The sequence below is a fragment of the Streptopelia decaocto genome (genome assembly GCF_964273445.1).
Source record: "Streptopelia decaocto genome assembly, chromosome: 20".
Lineage (NCBI taxonomy): Eukaryota > Metazoa > Chordata > Aves > Columbiformes > Columbidae > Streptopelia > Streptopelia decaocto.
The window spans coordinates 2,674,269-2,694,194 of record NC_138675.1 but is presented as its reverse complement, the minus strand read 5'-3'; the positions used below and the strand labels follow the sequence as shown (position 1 = coordinate 2,694,194).

Below are 19,926 nucleotides of genomic sequence, written 5' to 3'. Positions count from 1 at the left end.
GCGTTGCGGGCGGCCCGGCGGCGCTAAGGCCCCCTCGGCTCTGTCATGGCGGCCGCGCTGTGGGCGCTGCTGCTGCTGCCGCTGGCGGCCGCTGTGTATGAGGATCAAGTGGGCAAGTTCGACTGGTGAGTGCTGGGGGAAAGCTGCGGGCTCACACCGCGCCGGGGCCTCCTCCCGCAGGCAGGCCCCGGGCCTGGCTTGCTGCCTGCTCCCGCCCGGCCTGTCCCCTCAGTGAGGCGCCGCCTTGTCCCGGCTGGAATCTTGTGTCCAGCTGTGGCCCCTCAGTTCCAGCAGGACAGGGAACTGCTGCAGAGAGTCCAGCTGAGCCACCAAGATGCTGCAGGGAGTGGAGCATCTCCCGTGTGAGGAAAGGCTGAGGGAGCTGGGGCTCTGGAGCTGGACAAGAGGAGACTGAGGGGGGACTCATTAATGTTTACAGATATATAAAGGGGGAGTGTCAGGAGGATGGAGCCAGGCTCTTCTGGGTGACAACCAGTGACAGGACAAGGGGTAATGGGTTCAAACTGGAACACAAGAGGTTCCACTTAAATTTGAGAAGAAACTTGTTGGGGGTGAGGGTGGCAGAGCCTGGCCCAGGCTGCCCAGGGGGGTTGTGGAGTCTCCTTCTGTGCAGACATTCCAACCCGCCTGGACACCTTCCTGTGTAACCTCATCTGGGTGTTCCTGCTCCATGGGGGGATTGACCTGGATGAGCTTTCCAGGGCCCTTCCAACCCCTGACACTCTGGGATTCTGTCTCCCCCTGACCCACGTTTCCCCTTGCAGGAGGCAGCAATACGTAGGGAAGCTCAAGTTTGCTTCCTTGGAAGCCTCACAGGGTTCGAAGAAGCTCATTGTGGCCACTGAGAAGAACGTTGTGGCCGCCCTGAACTCCAGGAGCGGCGAAATCTGTGAGTGAAGCGGCGTTTTGTGGCGGGGAATGTGCCTGTTTTGCTGGGGCTGACATGTTAATTAAGTTGCACTGTGTTTTCATGATGGTCAATTAATGCTGGTGATGCTGCTTTGTCAAAGAAGATTCAGCTGGCGCTTCGAAATCTGTTTCCTAGGGCGGGCAGGTTGTTCTCTGCATAAACTTATTACCATAAAGAGCCTAAATTTAAAAATAATAACAGAGAAATGGCCTTGGGTGAACAAGTCTTGTTCTCACTTAACTCTTGTTTGCTTCAGTGTGGCGCCATGTGGACAAGGGGACCCCTGAGGGAGCGATCGATGCGATGCTGATCCACGGGCAGGGTAAGGACAACGTCCGGGTGCTGGGCTGGGCTTAGAACTCGGCCTTCAACATGGGATCTCAGCCACATGTTAGACCAGAAGTTGAACTTGCTGGAATTCATCGCCTTGTTGATCTGTGGTGGGTGACAAGTTCTGTGTTCATCTCTTTTTCTTAATTTTCTGGGCAGATGCCATCACGGTGTCCAATGCTGGACGCATCCTGCGTTCCTGGGAGACCAACATCGGAGGGTTGAACTGGGAGACGTCCCTGGACACGGGCAGGTAGGCTTTGTGTTTGAGCTGTCTCTTTCCCTTTGTAATCCTGTTCTAGGAAGGAAAAAAGGGCTTGTTGACCTTGTTTGGACTCGTATTACAGAGAAAAATTATTTAGTTGTAAGGTTTTTGCAGTAATATTTGGCTGAATTCTTTAGGAATGCCTGAACCTTGCAGTTAAATCTAATGCAGCTTCTATTTCTTAGCAAACCAGTAAGAGGAAGAGAGACAATTTTTTTTCCATAGAGAGATTTTTCTCTTCAAATACACAACATGTTAAACACGCGTCTGGTTTGGAGTGTTTTGATTGCACCCTGATGCTTTCTGTTGAGATCAGCAAGGATCGATAAAGTGGATATAAATTGTACTTCAAGGCTGATATGAAGTGTTTGAAGAAAGTCTTCAAATAGAGTGGTGTGGTTTTGTTGTGTTGTTTGCTTTTTTTTTCCTAGAAGAAAATAGTTTTCTAATTTATTGTTTCTGACCTGTGCGTAGTTTCCAGGCGGCGTGTTTGGTGGGGCTCCAGGATGCGGTGAAATATGTAGCCGTGCTGAAGAAGGCGGCCATCTCCCTTCACTACCTCTCCAATGGGCACCAGAAATGGGTGGAACACTTACCAGAGAGGTAAAAAAACATATTTTAAGTAAAAATGCAAACTTCTGACAGGGAACTCATTGTCTTGGAGAGGAAAGGATGCTGTGCTTGCGTTATGCTTTAGAAAACGGTAACATGAGGAGATGATGCGTCATGGTTGCTGCTTCTCTTGCAGTGAGAGCACTCAGTACCAGTTGTTGTATTCCCGTGGGGCTGGAGTGATCCACGTGCTTGGAATCGTTCCCCAGAGCCACTTGAACATTTTAACGTTCAGCGTAGAAGATGGAGAAATTACAAAACAGGTAGCGCTTGATTACAGATCCAAAATGTTGAATTTGATGTTAACAAATGTATTTCTAACTGCGGTGTGCGGAGTAATGAACTGGTGTTGTAGTACAGATAAACTTCCCTTTCACCGTGGTGTTGCCTACAGATGGATAAGTGCATTTCACTGCTGAATGTCCTGAAATCAAAACTGAATTAGACATGCAGCTGTTAGTCAAAACCTTCCTGGGAAACCTCGGGTTGACAGTTTCTCCCAGGGTCATGGGTAAAAATAATTCTGACTTCAATTCTTGGTTGTGTCTAGGTTGGTTCTTTGAAGATTTTGGTTTATTGACAACTTAATCTCTGCTTATGTCTTTCTTGGCAGATCCGAGTAGCAGCCCCGTGGCTGAAAAGCTTAACCGGCGCGTGCGGCGTGGTGGGGGACGCGGTGCTGGTGTGCGTGGACAGGGACAGTCAGTCGCTCTACGTTTGCTCCTTGGAGACGGAACAGGAGATGAAGCAGATCCCGCTGCAGGTGGGAAGTGCCAAAAGAACGTTGTACGTAATTCATGGTCCAGCTGTTTTGGAGCCTGGTTCTGTTAGTAAACCACAGAATGATTCAAGAGGTGTGGGGCAGAGCACAACCTATAAATTGAGGGAGGGGAGAGAAAACTGTGTGGTTTGTCTGTCTAATCATTCCTTCTGGATTGATGTCTCCTGAGTTTGCTCCTGTGAGATCCTAGTTCTCTTTGCTTGTGCTGTATCATTATCCTGACGTGTAGAACCTCTTCATAAAGCTGCTGGTAAAGGAAGGTATTCGTTCCAGCAAAGAGAAAGTTTTCACAAACACATATACTTGTTTCCCTTTCGCAGTCGCTTGAGCTGGAGTTTGCCGATGGCTTCCAGCCCAGGATATTGGCCACTCAGCCCAACGCAGTCGCTGCTTCCCGGACGCAGTTCTTCCTGCAGCTGGCTCCGAGCCACTTCTCGCTGCTGCAGTACAAACACGGGCTGCTCAGCCACCTTCGGGACTTCCAGCAGGTAACCGAGAGAATTGTACTCGAGCAAGAGAGCCAAGTACAGCTTTAAAGTCTTTAAAATAAAAAGAAAACCGGTAGCAAGCATTCTGAACGTGCCGCTGAGCTTCTCATTTCCGTGTACTCTTGGCTGCAACGCTTGAAAGATGTTTGATTTCATTTACACTGGCTGCTGAAGTATTTCCAGGTGTCAGGGTAGGTGTGTTTTGTTGCCCACAACTGTCAGCATTGGAGTAGTTCTGGTTTTTCAGGTAGACAGAGAAGTGTAGGTCTCAGTGGTGCCCAAATACTTTGGTTAGGGCAGCTGAGAGGTTTTGAAAAGCAAACAAGCCTTAAAAACCTCAGTAACACTGGATAAAGTAGTTCAAATTCAGCTGTGAAAGATCATCTGTTTTCATTCCTGTGTGGCTTAATTAGCTGCACAGGCAGTTTTTGGTGGGGTCTGGGGTTTTTCTTTTTTGTTTTACGTTTTCCTGCAATTTTCTTTTTCTTTTCAGGCAGCTCTGGTGAGTTTTGCAACAACTGGGGAGAAAACTGTGGCTGCTGTCCTGACCTGCAGGAGTGAACTGGTGAGTACAATGTGCTTCTCCTGTGGAACCAGCAGTGGGGTACATTCCACAAGTGTGGAAGGCCCAGGGTTGGGTAGTAATTTAAGGAAGATTTAATCAGCTTTTTAGACATACAAAGACACTGGAAATGCAATTAGGTCTTGATTACATCCAGCTAAGGCTGTCTGCGCCTTGGTGGAATGCGCTGTCCTGCGTGCAGCGTGTTTCAGCCTTGCGTAAGGTGGGTGTGTAACTAGGAACGGGCTTTACTGATCTAGCGAGGATTTCAGTTTAGAGATAACAAACTTAGCAAAGTTTCATTTTTATCAGAAACAGAACACAACTGTTTTCTGCCTGTTCTTAGAGTCAAACTGAGATTTGTCAGGCACTCAGAAACCTCTTTTTTTCTACACTTTCATTGGGGTCTGCAGCCACGTTCTCTCTTTGCATCCTTGTTTCAGAAATCTGTGAGTTCCGATGGCCTTCATGCTGCAGGTGCTCTGGAGGAGCCTCGGAAACAGGTATCAAGTGCACTTGTTCCCCAGAACCATAGAACTTCTCAACAGTCCATTTTATTCCTTTGCATCCAGGAACAGAATAAAAAAGGTGTCACACCAGCTTTGTAGCAGCTCCATATATATCATCTAAAAATAAACTGGAAGCCACAGTTATTGCTGAATATTAAATCCTTCTGCAGATTGTGCTGTGGCGTGTGTGTTTAACTCGGCTGTTTTCTGCTCGTTGTTGTAGGAATCCTTAACCTGTTCCAATCAAACCTACAATATTAATCTCTACCTGGTTGAAACTGGCCAGAGGTTGTTGGACACCACGATTACCTTCACCCTGGAGCAGAGCGGTGCCAAACCGCAGCAGGTGAGCACGGAGGGATTATTTCAGTCCCGTGGTTTATCAGATTGCAGTGCCCTCCCTGCCCCGATTCGGCAGGGCTGGTAGAGCCCTTTGGACATTCCATGGACGCCGTTTGCTCTTGTTTCACCCAATAGTTCTGTTTTCTCCAAGGAGATGAAGCAATCGTTAACCTCGCTGTTTTATTTGCTCGTTTTTCCAGCTGTACATCCAAGTTTTCCTGAAGAAGGATGACTCCGTGGGCTACCGAGCCTTGGTGCAAACAGAAGACCACATGCTGATGTTCCTCCAGCAGCCAGGTAACCGGGAAGCAGCTCAACTACTCCGTTTTTACCAGCGCACACCGTGGCACTGTAGGACAAGAAGAAAACTCCATGTCTCAAGTGATGATATATAACTGTCCTGAGCTAAATCCCATCAAATATTCACCTTCACCAGACATCTCATCCGAGAAAATGTTTCTGCAGTGTTCTTGACATGGACAGAGCCTTTGAATTTCATGGGGTTTGTGCAGATTTCAGAACTCTTTTTATAGGGTGAGAGTCCTCAAACATTTTAATTTGTAGAAAAGGTTGAGAGCCCATCTCAGTGCCGTGAATTTTCTAGGGTTTCAAAGGCACCCAGGTGTTCACACTGTTCTCTTGTTTTAAATAGACTTAACGACTGCAACCCTTTTAAAACATCAGATTGCTTTACAGTTCTTGTGGCTTATTTTTCAACAGTGGCTCCAGTTGCATAAAATATTTGTCTTTTTTGAAATAGCTGATCACGTTACATTAGACAGATACACAGTAATTTGCAATGCATTGAGAACAGTGAGTTGCATTCGAAGGGCCCACTGGAAGATGTTTCTATACCGAGTGATGATTTTTCCGCTAGAAGTCTCTTCCCAGATATTAAGTGTTGATTTTCCAATATTGTACTTGTTTTTCTTCCCAGGAAAAGTCGTGTGGAGCAGAGAGGAGTCCCTAGCAGAAGTGGTAAGCTTGGAGATGGTGGATCTGCCTCTGACAGGGGCACAGGCCGAGCTGGAGGGAGAATTTGGAAAGAAAGCAGGTAAGTCATAGACTTAATAGAATTACCCTTAAGTCATAGACTTAATAGAATTACCCTTAGGCATGTGAGGGTTTTTAATTTACTTCCTGAAAAAATGTATTTATTGTTTTAATTTTCCTCAGAGCTGAGAGTTATGATTCAAATTTCTACTGATGGCAATTAAAATGAGCAGAGAGAAACCCATTTTGAAGTCCAATGCCAAATGCAAATGACACAAAGTGTATTACATGGTTATATTAAAAGAACAGCAGCCATAGGAGAGATTTTTTTGGCCATCTCTCCTAAACATTTCCCTTTGACCCTTTCTGCGGGAGTCATTTGCAATAATAGCTTTTGGTTTTGCTTTGTTTTGTGTTTTCTCGCTGTCCTGGATGCAGCCATTCAAGGTAACCTCTGCATGCTGTGTTGTCTAACGTTCCTCGTCGAACTTGCTCTCTTCTCTGCTTGCTTTCCTCAGTGGTGAAATACAGTAAAAATCTGTTTTTTTGCTTATTTCAAGATGCTAAATATAAACCCTGATTGGGCAGATTTAGGTATTTTTTCCTTCGAGAGCTTCTCTTGCTCTGAGTAAGGAGTGCGGAGGGAGAAATGCACCTTATGGGTGGGGAAGCTTTAGGTGGGACTTGCTGTGAGTGCAGCGGTGAGGACAAGATGATGTTCTCTGCAAGGAGGTTTGATGAAGTTGCTAAGATAATATTTTGCAATGTGAAGTGGGAAAAGGCTGATAAATATAATAAAAACGATAACTATAACTCTGCTGTTCTGGAGTGGGAGGCAGAGGCAATGAATTATCACAGGTTAACGCATGGTCAAGACCATAATTTTAATTACAGAGTGGGACATAACCTTTTTTTTTCCCCCTCTCGTTCTCACTGTTGGTCTGTTTGCAGATGGTTTGCTGGGGATGTTTCTGAAGCGGTTGTCTTCCCAACTTATCCTGCTGCAAGCCTGGACCGCTCATCTTTGGAAGATGTTCTATGATGCCCGGAAACCCCGGAGCCAGATTAAGAATGAGATTAACATTGACAATTTGGCCAGAGATGAATTCAACCTCCAGAAAATGATGGTGATGGTCACTGCTTCGGGAAAGGTGAGGACACCGGAGTAGGAATTCGGTTTCTAGACTGTAGCGAAGAGTCTCAGCTCTGAATTCCCACCCGTTTTTAGCCAGGCTTTAATAGAATGTCGTGGTAGTTTTAGAGAGGGACTAAATACTCTTCTATCTTTGTCATATCCCAAAGAAAGTTGCAGTGCTTGAATGTGAGAGATATGTTGTTCTAAACTTTGGCTTTACTGTGTATTTCTCTGCTCAGCTTTTTGGTATTGAGAGCAGCTCTGGCACCATCCTGTGGAAACAATATCTCAGGAACGTGAGACCTGGCTCCTCCTTTAAGCTGATGGTCCAAAGAACAACAGCCCACTTCCCACACCCTCCGCAATGCACCTTGCTCGTTAAGGACAAGGTGAGTCCCTCTGTCCCTCCGTTGAACCTGCTGAGTGTGGAAATCTGCCCTTTAAAAAGGCAGGAGAAAGTCTCTTTTTGGGTGTTGTGTGGTAATCACTGATGTGGGGACAGGAGGAGAGTGAATAGTTGAATCCGAGCTATGAATAGTTGATGCCAGCAGGTAGAAAACCAGCTCTTTTGTGTGCCCGAGAACAAGTTTTGCGTCTTGTTTGTGTTTTAGGAAACCAAAATGAGCTTTCTGTATGTGTTTAACCCCATCTTTGGGAAGAGAAGTCAAGTAGCTCCCCCTGTTTTGAAGCGCCCAATTCTTCAGACTTTGCTTCTGCCCATTATGGATCAAGACTACGCCAAAGTACTGCTCTTAATTGATGATGAGTACAAGGTAAGTTGCTTTGCCCGGAGGCAGTTTTCTTCATGTTCTGGTTAAAAAATGCAATTGAGTCACATTTCATACAAAACTATGAGGTTATTCTGGTAATTTAGACCTCATCTTGATAAATGTGTTTGAAATAATCTTTCTGTGTTGTTTCGTATTTTTGTGTGTGTCAATTGGTTTTGAACATGTGTTTCGATTCTTCTTGCCCAGGTTACAGCTTTCCCAGCAACTAAAAATGTCCTTCGCCAGTTAGAAGAAATAGCCCATTCTATCTTTTTTTATCTGGTGGATGCCGAGCAGGGAAGACTCTCTGGATTCAGGCTGAAAAAGGTACAGAAGCTGCATTACAATCTAAGTGATGTCACCTTCCTAAATGTCCTCTGGATATCAGTTGATTGATCTCATTTGGTTTATGGTGTTTTGCTCAGGATAGAAACAGTTCAGCCTCAAAACGTGCCTAAGAAACCTTTAAAATTCAAAAGCAGGGAGAGCTCCCTTTGTCTTATTGGTGGCGATGGTGTCTTTTTGAGGACAAAACCTCCTACATTGTGCTTTTTTCATCCAGGACCTGACAACAGAGGAGAGCTGGGAGGTGGTGATACCCACCGAGGTACAGAGGATCGTGAGCGTGAAAGGGAAGAGGTCGAACGAGCACGTGCACTCGCAGGGCCGTGTGATGGGAGACCGCAGCGTCCTCTATAAGGTGCCCTTGGAACTTCTTGTTGCATTTTGTTGATGTGTTATCTCACGGGAAGATCTCAGCGCAGTTTCCAGGCGCTACGTTGTGATTCACTGCCCCGCAGTGCCATTTTTATTGTCTGTGTCCACAACCTGCTGCAGAAGATGCTGATTTTGGTGGAGATGTCTTTTATAAAATGTTTTCCTGCAGCAATTAAGTCAGTCAAACATCTGATGATGGTGAAGTAGCTGCTTGATTTCTTCAAGTGATCTTGGCTAAGAAGATACTTGGTTTATTTTACACCTAGTCCCAGATGAAACGCAGATGCCTGTGGCACTGAAGTGGGGGTCTTGTTTGGTTTGTTGCTTTTTCTGCAGTCCTTGAATCCAAACTTGCTTGCTGTGGTGACGGAGAGCACCGACACGCACCACGAGCGCACTTTCATCGGAATATATCTGATGGATGGAGTCACGGGCAGGATCATCCACTCGTCGGTGCAGAAGAAAGCGAAGGGACCCGTCCACATCGTCCATTCAGAGAACTGGGTGGTGGTAAGAAATTGTTCTTACCTTGTTTTTAACATTTGGGAGGGAGATGCCGTAGCTGAACCTGCATGGAAAAGACTTTCTGACCGTTCTCTGTGATTTCCTGCCTCATATTCCTTAAAAATTCCTAAAATCTTCTCTGATTTCAGTACCAGTACTGGAACACGAAGGCACGTCGGAACGAGTTCACCGTGCTGGAGCTGTACGAGGGGACGGAGCAGTACAACGCCACAGCCTTCAGCTCCCTCGACCGCCCCATTTTACCCCAGGTCCTCCAGCAATCGTACATCTTCCCCTCTGCTATCAGCGCCATGGAGGCCACCATCACCGAGCGAGGCATCACCAGCCGCCACCTGCTCGGTAAGTACGTCCTGCTCCGCTCTGAACGCGTTTACACCACCTGCACGAGCCAGGTTTTGCACAAAAACCAAGCAAAATGCAGTTTGCTGCCGAAAATCCTGCCTGTGAGCTGCAGGGGCTCCTGGCAAGTGTAAGGAGAAGCACTGAGAGAGTGTTTCTGTTCACTGTTAGAAAACACTGACAGAAATGGCTGGTTTTAAGATATTTTTCTTTCAATGCACAGTTGGGCTTCCCTCCGGGGCCATCCTCTCTCTTCCAAAGGCTCTGCTGGATCCTCGCCGCCCGGAGATCCCTACGGAACAAAGCAGGTGAGGAACACGCGATAACCGATTTTGCGTATAATACATAATAGTGTGAAGGAGAACAACTCGTCTTGGACAGATTGAGGGCGATTCTTGCATGAAATTCTGCGAGGCTGCTTTGTTCCCTGGCTATGATGATGGAATAAATTTGGCCGTAATGCAGCAGGTCATATCGTTAGCAAAACCAGCCTGTTGTCCGTAATCCAAGCAGTAGCAATCAGAATAAATAAAGTTTTTATAATGACACTTAGTTTGCAAAGCTGAGAAGCCTAAGAGGAGGCTGCTGCTGCGTGGTCTGACCCAGCTGGTGTGTTTGATTTTCATCTTGCAGCAGAAAAGCTGCTAAATTTGCTGGGTTTAGGTCAACTTGTGATGATCAGAGTAGTAAAAAACACATTGCCCTCCATGTGCTGTTTGCCTGCGTTCTGATTTCTCTTTAAATGCCTTTCAGAGAAGAGAACCTGATCCCGTACTCCCCCGATGTGCAGATCCATGCCGAGAGGTTTATCAACTACAACCAGACCATATCCCGAATGAGGGGGATTTACACAGCCCCCTCCGGCCTGGAGTCCACGTGTTTGGTGAGTGCAGGGCGGAGGACCCAACGCGGGGCCGTGGAATTTGTGGATAGAACAGGATGATACTATAACCTGTGGCGAGGAGATCTATAAATCCTTATTTAGCTCCTCACCATTTAAACATATATTTTGATCAGAACTTATAGACCCAGGTCAATTTTTTGATGTTTTATGCATCTGGTTCTCACGATCTCACCTCCTCAGGTTGTCGCGTACGGCCTGGACATCTACCAGACCCGTGTGTACCCGTCGAAGCAGTTTGACGTCCTGAAGGACGACTACGACTACGTCTTGATAAGCAGCGTCCTCTTCGGGCTGGTTTTTGCGACCATGATCACAAAAAGGCTGGCGCAGGTGAAGCTGCTGAACCGAGCCTGGCGGTAGCGCGAGGTTTGGGGCTGGCTGAGGATCTGCCCCCCCTCTGAAACTCCAGCTCGCGTGACTGATGGACGCAAACATCTCTATTCCATTTTGCCTGGAAGAAAAGCTGCTAACGCAACAAAACGATCCGCGGGCTCCGCGTCTCCCGCTGAGAAGAAATGGGAGATGGGAAAGAGACACCGCTCTGTTCATGACTCAAATAGAACTCTTCCAAACCGCCGTTAGAGCCCTAAAATCTGCAGTCGCGTCGTCTAATGTTAGTGAAGCTCCGTGTGCGAGGACTGAGACGAGGACCAGGCGGTGGGGGATTTGTCAGGAAAAAGGTTCGAAATGGGGTGGATGTTGGGGGCCAACTAATGAAGTTGCTGGGCTGCAGGAGGGATTTAAGCGTCGAGTCTCTCCGTGTTCTTTATTTATTGTTATGATAACGGTAGTTCCTTCTCAATTCTTTTTAAACTCGTCCAACACGGGGGTTGAGGAGCAAAGACCCTCCCAGCGCGTTTCCCCTCCAGATAATGACTTTTAACTCTGTATGTGGATTTAAATTGTCGCGATGAAGTTCCGCCCCCAGAGCCCGCGTCCCGTCCGTCCCCTCAATAAAAGCGGAGGAGCACGAACCCATTTTATAGCTTTGGGGGTTTATTTGGCGCCGCCGCGCATGCGCCGCCCCGCCACACTGCGCATGCGCCGCCCGCAAAGTTGCTGACTCATGTACTGCGCACGCGCTTGGGCCGAGCCCTTCTTGTCCAATCGGGAGGCGCGCTGCGCGCGTGGGCGGTGCGTCACTTCCTGTGTGTCCGGGCCCCCCGTCCCGCCGCCGCGGCGCCCCCTGGCCCAGCGCAGCGGCAAGATGGCGGCGGGCGGCGCGGGGGCCGCGGCGGAGCCGGGCTGGGACGTGGCCGTGCGGCCGCTGCTCTCCGCCTCCTACTCGGCCTTCGAGATGAAGGAGCTCCCGCAGCTGCTCGCCTCGGTTATCGAGAGGTGAGGGCTCACCTGGGGGCGGCGGCCTGGGCGCTGCCGCCTTCCCCCCTCCCCTCAGGGTCTTTACCTCAGGGCGGGGGGTCCCTCGGGGTTCGCGCCGTGAGGGGCCGGTCGGGCTGAGGAGCGGCTGGGGCCGGGCCGGTGGGCAGCGCTGGGGCTGCGGGGTAACCGGCGCCCCCGGGGGCTCCTCAGGCGCGGGCTCCTCCCGGGGGTTCGGGTCCCTTGGCACCCAGTGAGCGGCCTGAGGGCGCAGACCCGCGGCTGTTGGCGGTGGCTGCTCGGCCACAGCAGAAGCACCATTGACAGTTACTCCCCGGAGAGGCTTCGGGACGATTCTTGCGGTTTTTGTTCCTGTTCAAGCACATTATGCTGTTCACACACCTCACCTGGCCCGTTCCCTCTGGGGACAGACTCACGGCCGGGTCACTGCGCAGCACTCGCTCCTGTTTGGGTTTGTACCAGTGCAATGCTGCTCCTGTTTCAAGGAGAACACAACCAAAGCGAATCAGGTCTGCCTTTTCTGAACCAGGAAGGGTGGACTCAGAGCATGAGAGCGCTCACCGGAGCTGCTAAAATTCAACTTGTGCCTTATTTTGTTATTTAAAACATGCCATAACATTATGCTCCGTTACAGAGGTAAAAACCTCAACCACTATAAGTTGTCAAGAAACAAAAAGTAAATGCTGTGCTAAGGAAGATATCAAAATAAAGCCATGTGGTGTTTTGCTTAATATATAATGGCTGTATGTCCAGAGAACAGATGCTTTGAACTAACATTCTGTGCTTACATACATGTAGTAGTGGTTCACCTTGGCACCTGTGGCTACTCAATATTTATGTGATTTGGGTGGTTCTTAAGCTGATCTTTCTTTTAGGAGCCATTTCAGGTTTGCTTTTCCTTGCGGTGCCGTTGCTGTGCCTAAAGCTCCCTGGTGGAGTGTTTGGGCAGAACTATGTCACCGAAATGCTTAAGTGATCGCACCTGACTTTTGGGAAAGGTCTGTTTACTCCATTAGCGAGGACGACGGTTCCGTTTTCCGCTTGAGCCAGCAGTTTGTTGCCTTTACGTAGCACTAACCTGAGGCCTGAGTTAGTTTTGTGCCTGATGCGGACAGGATTTAGTGTGAGCGTAAGGAGTCTTGCAGGACGGTATCTTTTATTTTGTGCCTTGATGTGATGTGGTAAATCATGGCGAAAAAACCACAGTTTGTTCGTGTTTGGAGCCATGCTCTTCTATTCTGAACAAGGAATCTAGCTTTAGATTACTAATCTAAAATATTTTATCTGTTCAACTTATTTTTAGAAGATGGTTGTGAGCTGTTGTAGTGAGACTGTTGGTTGACACCATCCACAAAGTGCCTGGATTTCCTGGTGAAGAAACGTGGTGCGATGACAGCAAAATCACTAACGTTATTCTTTTCAAAATAAATCAGTAAACCCCTTTTTCTGACAAGTCTTATATTTCATTTTTTAAATCATCAGGTTGCTGGAATTCCCCTATTAGCATGGGTATTCAAGAACTGATAGGCTTTGGCTTCTCTTTTGCTGTCAGTTCTGGAAATGCTGACTTGGAAAGGCAGAAGCGAAGGGGAACGCAGTTTACAAACGCTGTGCCAGCCAAGGGAGCTGGTTTTCAGCAGAGTGAGAGCTCCTGCACCTGCTGCTCTGCCTGTTCCAAAAGAGGCTGCTCTGGTGCCCAGAAAGGGCTTATTTTGGGTGCGTTTAGGATTTGGAAGCAGAACTGAGAAATGAGGTGGCTGAAGTGTTATATTTGATACTGCTTCTTCCGTAGCGTGGTGGTTTTCCCTGGGAAGCAAATGTTATTGGAGCAATAAATCACAATACAGTAGCCGAAAGTTATTATTAAGTCTCACTTTACATGCGAAATAACACTCTAGCACATCACGGATCAAGATGTTATCTTTTATTTCTGTTTATTTGCAAAGGCTTGGTGATTAGTTGACAGATGCCTTCTGCTTTTCACTACCCTAACAAGTCCACGACTTGTTTTAATAAAACTCAAGCCTTTTATTGCCCAATCCAGATGAGATTCCCCATCTTGTTGTGGTTTCTGCACCTTTGTGTTCTTGTGCCTCATACACGTTGTCTTGCACAGCTTGACCTATACAGCAGAACGATAATTGAGGAGCTCCCAATTTCTCCTGTATTCTATTATGCCCAAATTGTTCTCTCAAATTATGTTGCATACACCTGCTGCTAATTTATCGTTGAGTGTAAAGAGGTAGATGAGCAAAATTAGTGTCTGGATGTAAGAGAGCATGAACATTTTTGCACATTTAGTCCCTGATCTTCTGGCAGGAGCCAGCAAGGTTGAATCTCAGTCCTGTTACACTGCTGAATATCTTCAGCAAAGCCTCTCGCTTCTTAATGGCTACTTTGCTATTTCAACTTTGCAGGTAGATTGAATAAAAAAGCCCCCTCAGAACTAGGAAATCAGAACTACAGGGCTGTTGAATCTTTCTGCTCATTTTTCTGGAAGAAATGGTGTATTCTACAGTTTCTTTAGTTTGAGCCATGTCTCCCATTGTGACTGGAAATGGTGACTTAGAATAGAAAAAGGGTATTGGGCGTAAATTGGGTGCTGTTGGGGTCGTCGCGTGCGGGTGGGTGAAGGGTACATGGACGTTTGTTTGGCCGTACTCTGCAGCAGTGTTGACTGTCACTGGATGTGAAAAATCATCATTTAGTGGGGTAAAACGTACCACGATGGGCTGACGCCTTCTGCCCATCGCTCCCCTCCAGGAATAAGCTCTGCTGTGGAGAAGGCTGGTTTTTGAGAGGTAAAGTGCCTGATGACATTGAATTGTATAATCTGTTCTTCAGAGTAATTCATTCACGTCACTGAATGAAAGTTTTTGTCATCTGAATATGTGAAATAAATTAATTTAAGCATTTGACAGCCGTGTATTCGCATCCCTTGGTTTTGTCACAGGAAAAACCTTCAGGTATCTGTGTGATGGGATGTGGTGCGACACAGCAGCAGCATTTAACATATCATTTGTGGGCATAAATAGATGTTCTCCACGGCCAGTGACCCTCACCGAGAGACCTCAGAGGCTTCACTTTCAGTGTGTTGATGCGTATTTTGCTTTACATTTTTTACTTTTGGTTTAAGTTGGCCTTATTTTTGTGTGTGTCTGTTGATTCGTGCGTGGGGCAAAATGATGCAGATCTCTGAAGTTGCAAGTCTCAACCCACGGGGCTGATTACAGCGGATGCGTTTTTCTCTGCCATTCGCTACCTGCCAAAATCTTTACTCTCCAGCTCGTTGCAGACACTGCATTGTGTATTTGTTATTATTGTGCAATTACCTATTTTGATCCTCCTGTTTTGCAGAATTGCATAAACGCTGGCTGACTCGGTGCCGTGACAGAGAGGGAATGCCTGGGCTCCGCTCCTGGCAAACCCTGCCCGGCGTTAGCAGAACAAACAGGCCAAAATTTATGGGCGGCTGAGTTTAGAATAACTTAAAGATTAATGAGTCTCTGACTTGGAGAGCGATTGTAGAAGAGGCTGACCTTTACATGCTGCAAAGGAGAAACATTTGCAGTATTGGGGCTATTTACTTAAATGTCGTACGTGGGCAGGGATTTTGGTGCCCTGGTCTGTCGGCTGCTGGGGGAGTCAGGCCTGAGGACATGGGACACAAGGGAGAGGGTTCTGCTCTCAGAACTCTGATTTGAAGAGAGAACATGATTTTAATGATCTTGTCTTACATCTGGTAATAGATACAACATATTCGAGTGTTTTGCGGTGCCGCTGTTGTGCTGTACGCAATTGACATGTCTCCTGTTCTCCCATTGCAGTGAATCTGAAATCCTACACCACGACAAACAGTATGAGCCTTTTTACTCTTCCTTCGTTGCACTTTCTACGCATTACATCACTACCGTGTGTGGGCTCAGTAAGTGTTCCCCCTCCTTTGCTTCTCTTACTCTCGTGTTATGGCCAGGATATAGTAAAAATAAACTACAACTGCAGTCCTTTTGGTATTTGTCTCAAGCCCTTGCTGAATCAGATATTAAGGCAGAGCGTTGCTAGCTTTATACTGCCCAAGTGTCAGTGCTGGTGGAAAGGGAAACCTGTCGATAGGGGTATTTGGCCACCAAATACTGGACAGTGTTGACTTTTGGTTGCTTATTCATTGGCCTGACTTCCTATATGGAAAATAATTTTTGCTTAAACGTTTAAATCTGTTTTCAGGATTTTTAGGTTGTTCTTTGGCGGTTATGTTACTACGTTGGGAGCGATGATCAAAACATTGTGACTCAAAATATTTCATGTTATTTTGGCTGAGAGAATTTGGCAATTTCAGCAAAAAAGGGTTTTGTGTCAACTTGTTTTGTGTTCTTCAGTGCTCCTGTCAGTATTAAATAACATTGCTGGGGAAGCAACATCTGTATCTAAATTATCTTGTCTGGGTAGAAGGTATTATCCTCGCTTTATTGACATTCAGTGAGACTAAATTTATATTGTATCTGTGCGTTAGGGGTGATAGACTGTGCATGTGTGTGCGTTGCAGAGCGTTCTGCTTTATTGAAGCATTAAGAATGTATTGCGCTGAATTATTTAAAAGCTTGTCCTGAGTGATGCAAACATCTGCTTTTTTCAGTACCAAGAAACCAATTGCAATCAGTGGCGGCTGCTTGTAAAGTCCTGATTGAATTCTCACTGCTGCGGCTGGAGAACCCAGATGAAGCGTGCGCTGTTTCGCAGGTGGGCGCAGGGTTTGACCGCCTGGGCAAACCGGGATGCGAAAACGGACTTTGGCCTCTAATTCTGAAATATTTGCTCTGGTGTTACATCAAACAAAATCACTGAAGTTCTTAAAGTATTTAAGATCTAGTGATTTAGTAGAATCTGATTGCTGTTGGATCTTCCCTCTGCATTCTTTTCTCAGAATTGCAGCCTGTGAGCAAGCTGAAATAATTGTGGTCTGACACCTGGCTTAAGCAAATTTCAGTTAAATCTCTTGCAGTTTCCTACAGTCAGATTTTATTTTGTGTAACAATCTGGATCAAAACTGTTGCCTGTTTGTTGAGTTTTTAAAGATGCATTCTCCCCCAGTTGTATTTTAGTCTTCTAGGAAGAGCTCAGATCTATTTCAGAGAGGAAAGGCACGTGAAAAGTGTTTGCGTAGCGTAGCTTCTGATGGGGCCAGCGTTAAGCCTTGGTGTGGCATAGGAAGAAGAGCTTTTCCAAATGCTTTTCCATAGCAAGCATATGGGACACGGTTAGCGACCTGATTTATCTGCAGTTAATACGCTGTCACGATCTTTGCCATGAGATCAGTGTGGGTTCGAGATGCTGCAGTAGCCTTATTGGCTGAAGTTGCAGGACTCTCAGTGCAGCTGCTTAGAATAAATGATATTGAGGAATAATGAGAACCGAGAGAGTTTAAATAGTACTTGATGTCTTTTTCCTCATAGAAACACCTCATTCTGCTGATAAAGGGGCTGTGCACAGGCTGCAGCCGCCTGGATCGAACTGAAATTATCACCTTCACGGCAATGATGAAATCGGCCAAGCTGCCTCAGACTGTCAAAACCCTCTCTGATGGTAAGAGTTCTAATTCATGGTTACATCACTGCGGCGCTTGAGTCAGCCATAGAAAATACTGTGTTTTTGATGTATGAAATGATGTGTTGCTGTTTGCCCTGCAGTAGAGGACCAGAAGGAGCTGGCATCCCCGGTGAGCCCAGAACTAAGACAAAAAGAAGTACAGATGAACTTCCTCAACCAGTTGACATCCGTCTTCAACCCCAGAGTCTCCTCGTCGGCATCTGTCACACCAGAGACACAGGTGAACACACAGCCCTCACCTAGAAAGTCTGAATTTTAACATGAATAACATTGGTGCAGGGAAGGACAGAGGGCAGTAAGTGGTAGATTTTTAATACATATGCGTAAAGAAAACCTTTCTTAAGTATTTAAATCCTACTTGCGTGTTGATGAATAGCAAACAAGAAAACGCTGTTTGTGCTGTATTTGCAATAGTTTTGTTTCCTCAGGGAACCTGATGTTCAGAGATATTCGCAGCTCTCATCAGTGCTGCTACGCCTTGCCGCTCTATAAAGGCTTATTGCAATATCGTGTATTTTTAATGCTTCCGTGATATATTTAGTATGGGCTTGCTTTCAGGTGGAAGGAGAGAGCGAGGATCAAGCTTCCACAGATCAAACCTCTGCGGCAAAGACAAAAAGCATATTCATCGCTCAGAATGTAGCCAGCCTGCAAGAACTTGGTGAGAATCATCCTTTTAGCGTTGGGGAAAAAAATGCAAGAGCCAGTGTCACTCCAGTGCTCCACCTTACAGCTCTGAATGGGAGGAAATTGTTCTTTAGGACTCAGTTGCATGCTGATGTTTCCCAGGGAGGTTGTGGCTGTACTGTGGTTTTCTTCATTGCGGAACAGATGGGCTCAGTGTATTTGTAGGCAATAGGTTTGGTTTTAGGGGAAAAAAAAGGGGGAGAAGATATAAAATAGCTTACGGGGTGGATTTTTAAGTGGGTGTGAATTAGACCTGGTGTGTCACGTAGCACACTCACAGGGCTTTGTGACACCCATTACGAGTACTGGAGGAAAACTTCACTGTCTGGTTTGTGTGTTGTAAACTAGTCTTTATCCTCATGTGTGGTGATACTTCCTCACCACAAAGAATAATTAAGTCAATTATTGGTGACCGTTAGATCTGTTCTGCTTACATCTCTCATGGAACAGTAAAAATAATGCTGCTATTTTTATTTGGTAGGTGGCTCCGAAAAACTGCTGAGAGTCTGCCTGAACCTCCCCTACTTTTTGCGATACATAAATCGATTCCAGGACGCCGTGTCAGCCAACTCGTTTTTTATTATGCCAGCCACAGTGGCAGATGCCACCGCTGTTCGCAATGGGTAAGAGCTGTTGTCGCTGCTCTTTGGTGGGCGCTGGTTGCGCCGTATGAGAGAAAATAACTGTGCTGGCTGTACGGTATCAGTCACCGTGCTGCTCCTGCGAGCTGCTTGATGTGTATATTGTGTTGCTGAACTTTAACGTGTGTTTTAACAGATTCCATTCGCTGGTAATAGACGTGACCATGGCGCTGGATACTCTGTCCCTGCCCGTGCTGGAGCCCCTGACACCCACGCGTCTCCAGGATGTGACTGTTCTTGCCCTCAGCTGCCTCTATGCAGGTGAATGGATTTCCTCTATTTTCTTTGGAGCTTCAAGTCGCTCCGGCTTTTGCTCTGCTTTGTTACCTGCACGTTTGAGCCTCAGCCCACAAATAACCTTTATTTCTCATGAATTTGAAAGCCGTGCAGCATATGGTGACTGGGTTAATATGAAAATTGTTATCACGACACTGAAATTCTGATATATTCTATGAACGTTCTTGTCAGTATCTGAGACAAAGATTAAGTGACTCAACATCATCTTAATAGCCTGTAATTATTGCTTTTTTTTAATGTTCAGAGCATAATATATTTATGCGATGCTTATGGCTTCAGCTTAATTGGTTAGACTCCCAAATGAGCCTCGTTTCCCAGGAGTGGTTTAAGAACACCAGAATCCTAAGTGTTTAATTGGTATGGGTAAGATTTTAAAGAGATGTGGCAGTCAAGTACAAAGATTGCCTTAAAATGGTACTGAATTACACGGTAAAACATTTCCTCCTTTAATTGTTCTCACATGTTTCTGTACTCCAAAATTTGACTCTTTTGGGGGTACTTCAGAAAGATTTTTTAATCTGTCAGCTGTATTGGGTATTCCCAGCCCCGTCAAGTTTATGGGCACATTTGATACCACTTGTTTTAGTGTGCTGGGTAGGAACATTAAGTCCCAAGGTTGGCTCTTAATAAGAATGTTACCTCTGCTTGATTTGGATCAGGTGTGAGTGTGGCAACCTGCATGGCCATCCTACATGTGGGGAGCACTCAACAGGTACGAACCGGGTCAACAAGTTCCAAAGAAGAAGATTATGAAAATGATGCTGCTACTATTGTACAGAAATGTGTAAGTAGACGTGAGAGCATTTGTTGTTTTCATTCTCGGCAAGTGAAGTGTGTAGGATTTGTCTTTGTTTGGATTGCAATACATATCTATTATTTCCAGGTGTTAGGCTTGCTGATAAAGTAATGGGGTTGCTAATTGTAGAGGGCAAAATACAATTGTATTTGAAGTTTTAGCAGTGTGTGTGGTGGTTAATTATTGCCCAGAGAAGCGCTTAAACGTGACCATGGTTTTGGATTGATTTGCAGCTTGAAATCTATGAAATGATTGGACAAGCCATCAGCAATTCACGCCGTGCTGGGGGTGAGGTAAGATTTGCATCTCATGAAGCAACTTTCACTGGTTTTGTGCTGTTATATTTTGACATTTGGATTA

The 19,926-nt window shown here is 46.3% G+C and overlaps 2 protein-coding genes across 4 annotated transcripts in view; both read left to right on the top strand.

Annotated features, from left to right (window-relative positions):
- The first annotated feature begins 13 nt into the window (after window positions 1-13).
- EMC1 (ER membrane protein complex subunit 1) lies at window positions 14-11,181 on the top strand. Its single transcript, XM_082069548.1, has 23 exons — window positions 14-125; window positions 786-910; window positions 1,188-1,253; window positions 1,421-1,514; window positions 2,001-2,129; window positions 2,275-2,401; window positions 2,752-2,901; window positions 3,240-3,407; window positions 3,901-3,972; window positions 4,413-4,472; window positions 4,702-4,824; window positions 5,021-5,117; window positions 5,758-5,874; window positions 6,765-6,964; window positions 7,188-7,337; window positions 7,560-7,721; window positions 7,926-8,045; window positions 8,281-8,418; window positions 8,772-8,945; window positions 9,089-9,299; window positions 9,523-9,607; window positions 10,053-10,182; window positions 10,384-11,181. Exons 1-23 carry the CDS (start codon window positions 46-48, stop codon window positions 10,561-10,563), a joined length of 2,958 nt encoding a protein of 985 aa, XP_081925674.1. The 5' UTR covers window positions 14-45; the 3' UTR covers window positions 10,564-11,181.
- Window positions 11,182-11,369: 188 nt separating this feature from the next.
- The window catches only part of UBR4 (ubiquitin protein ligase E3 component n-recognin 4), a 74,750-nt gene continuing 66,193 nt past the window's right edge, over window positions 11,370-19,926 (top strand). For all 3 annotated transcript variants that reach the window (XM_082069547.1, XM_082069546.1, XM_082069545.1), the window contains exons 1-10: window positions 11,370-11,541; window positions 15,369-15,466; window positions 16,175-16,278; window positions 16,992-17,121; window positions 17,226-17,365; window positions 17,704-17,806; window positions 18,314-18,455; window positions 18,610-18,734; window positions 19,430-19,554; window positions 19,800-19,859. In XM_082069547.1, the coding sequence (XP_081925673.1) occupies window positions 11,411-11,541; window positions 15,369-15,466; window positions 16,175-16,278; window positions 16,992-17,121; window positions 17,226-17,365; window positions 17,704-17,806; window positions 18,314-18,455; window positions 18,610-18,734; window positions 19,430-19,554; window positions 19,800-19,859 (1,158 nt within the window). In that variant the 5' untranslated portion in view covers window positions 11,370-11,410. The remainder of the gene's footprint in view (window positions 11,542-15,368; window positions 15,467-16,174; window positions 16,279-16,991; window positions 17,122-17,225; window positions 17,366-17,703; window positions 17,807-18,313; window positions 18,456-18,609; window positions 18,735-19,429; window positions 19,555-19,799; window positions 19,860-19,926) is intronic.

Bases quoted from the DNA above. Each gene is read 5' to 3' on its own strand.
- EMC1 (XM_082069548.1), top strand. From the start codon at position 46: ATGGCGGCCGCGCTGTGGGCGCTGCTGCTGCTGCCGCTGGCGGCCGCT. The intron at 126-785 runs GTGAGTGCTGGG...TTCCCCTTGCAG, and splicing joins CAAGTGGGCAAGTTCGACTG to GAGGCAGCAATACGTAGGGA. The intron at 1,254-1,420 runs GTAAGGACAACG...TTTTCTGGGCAG, and splicing joins GATGCTGATCCACGGGCAGG to ATGCCATCACGGTGTCCAAT.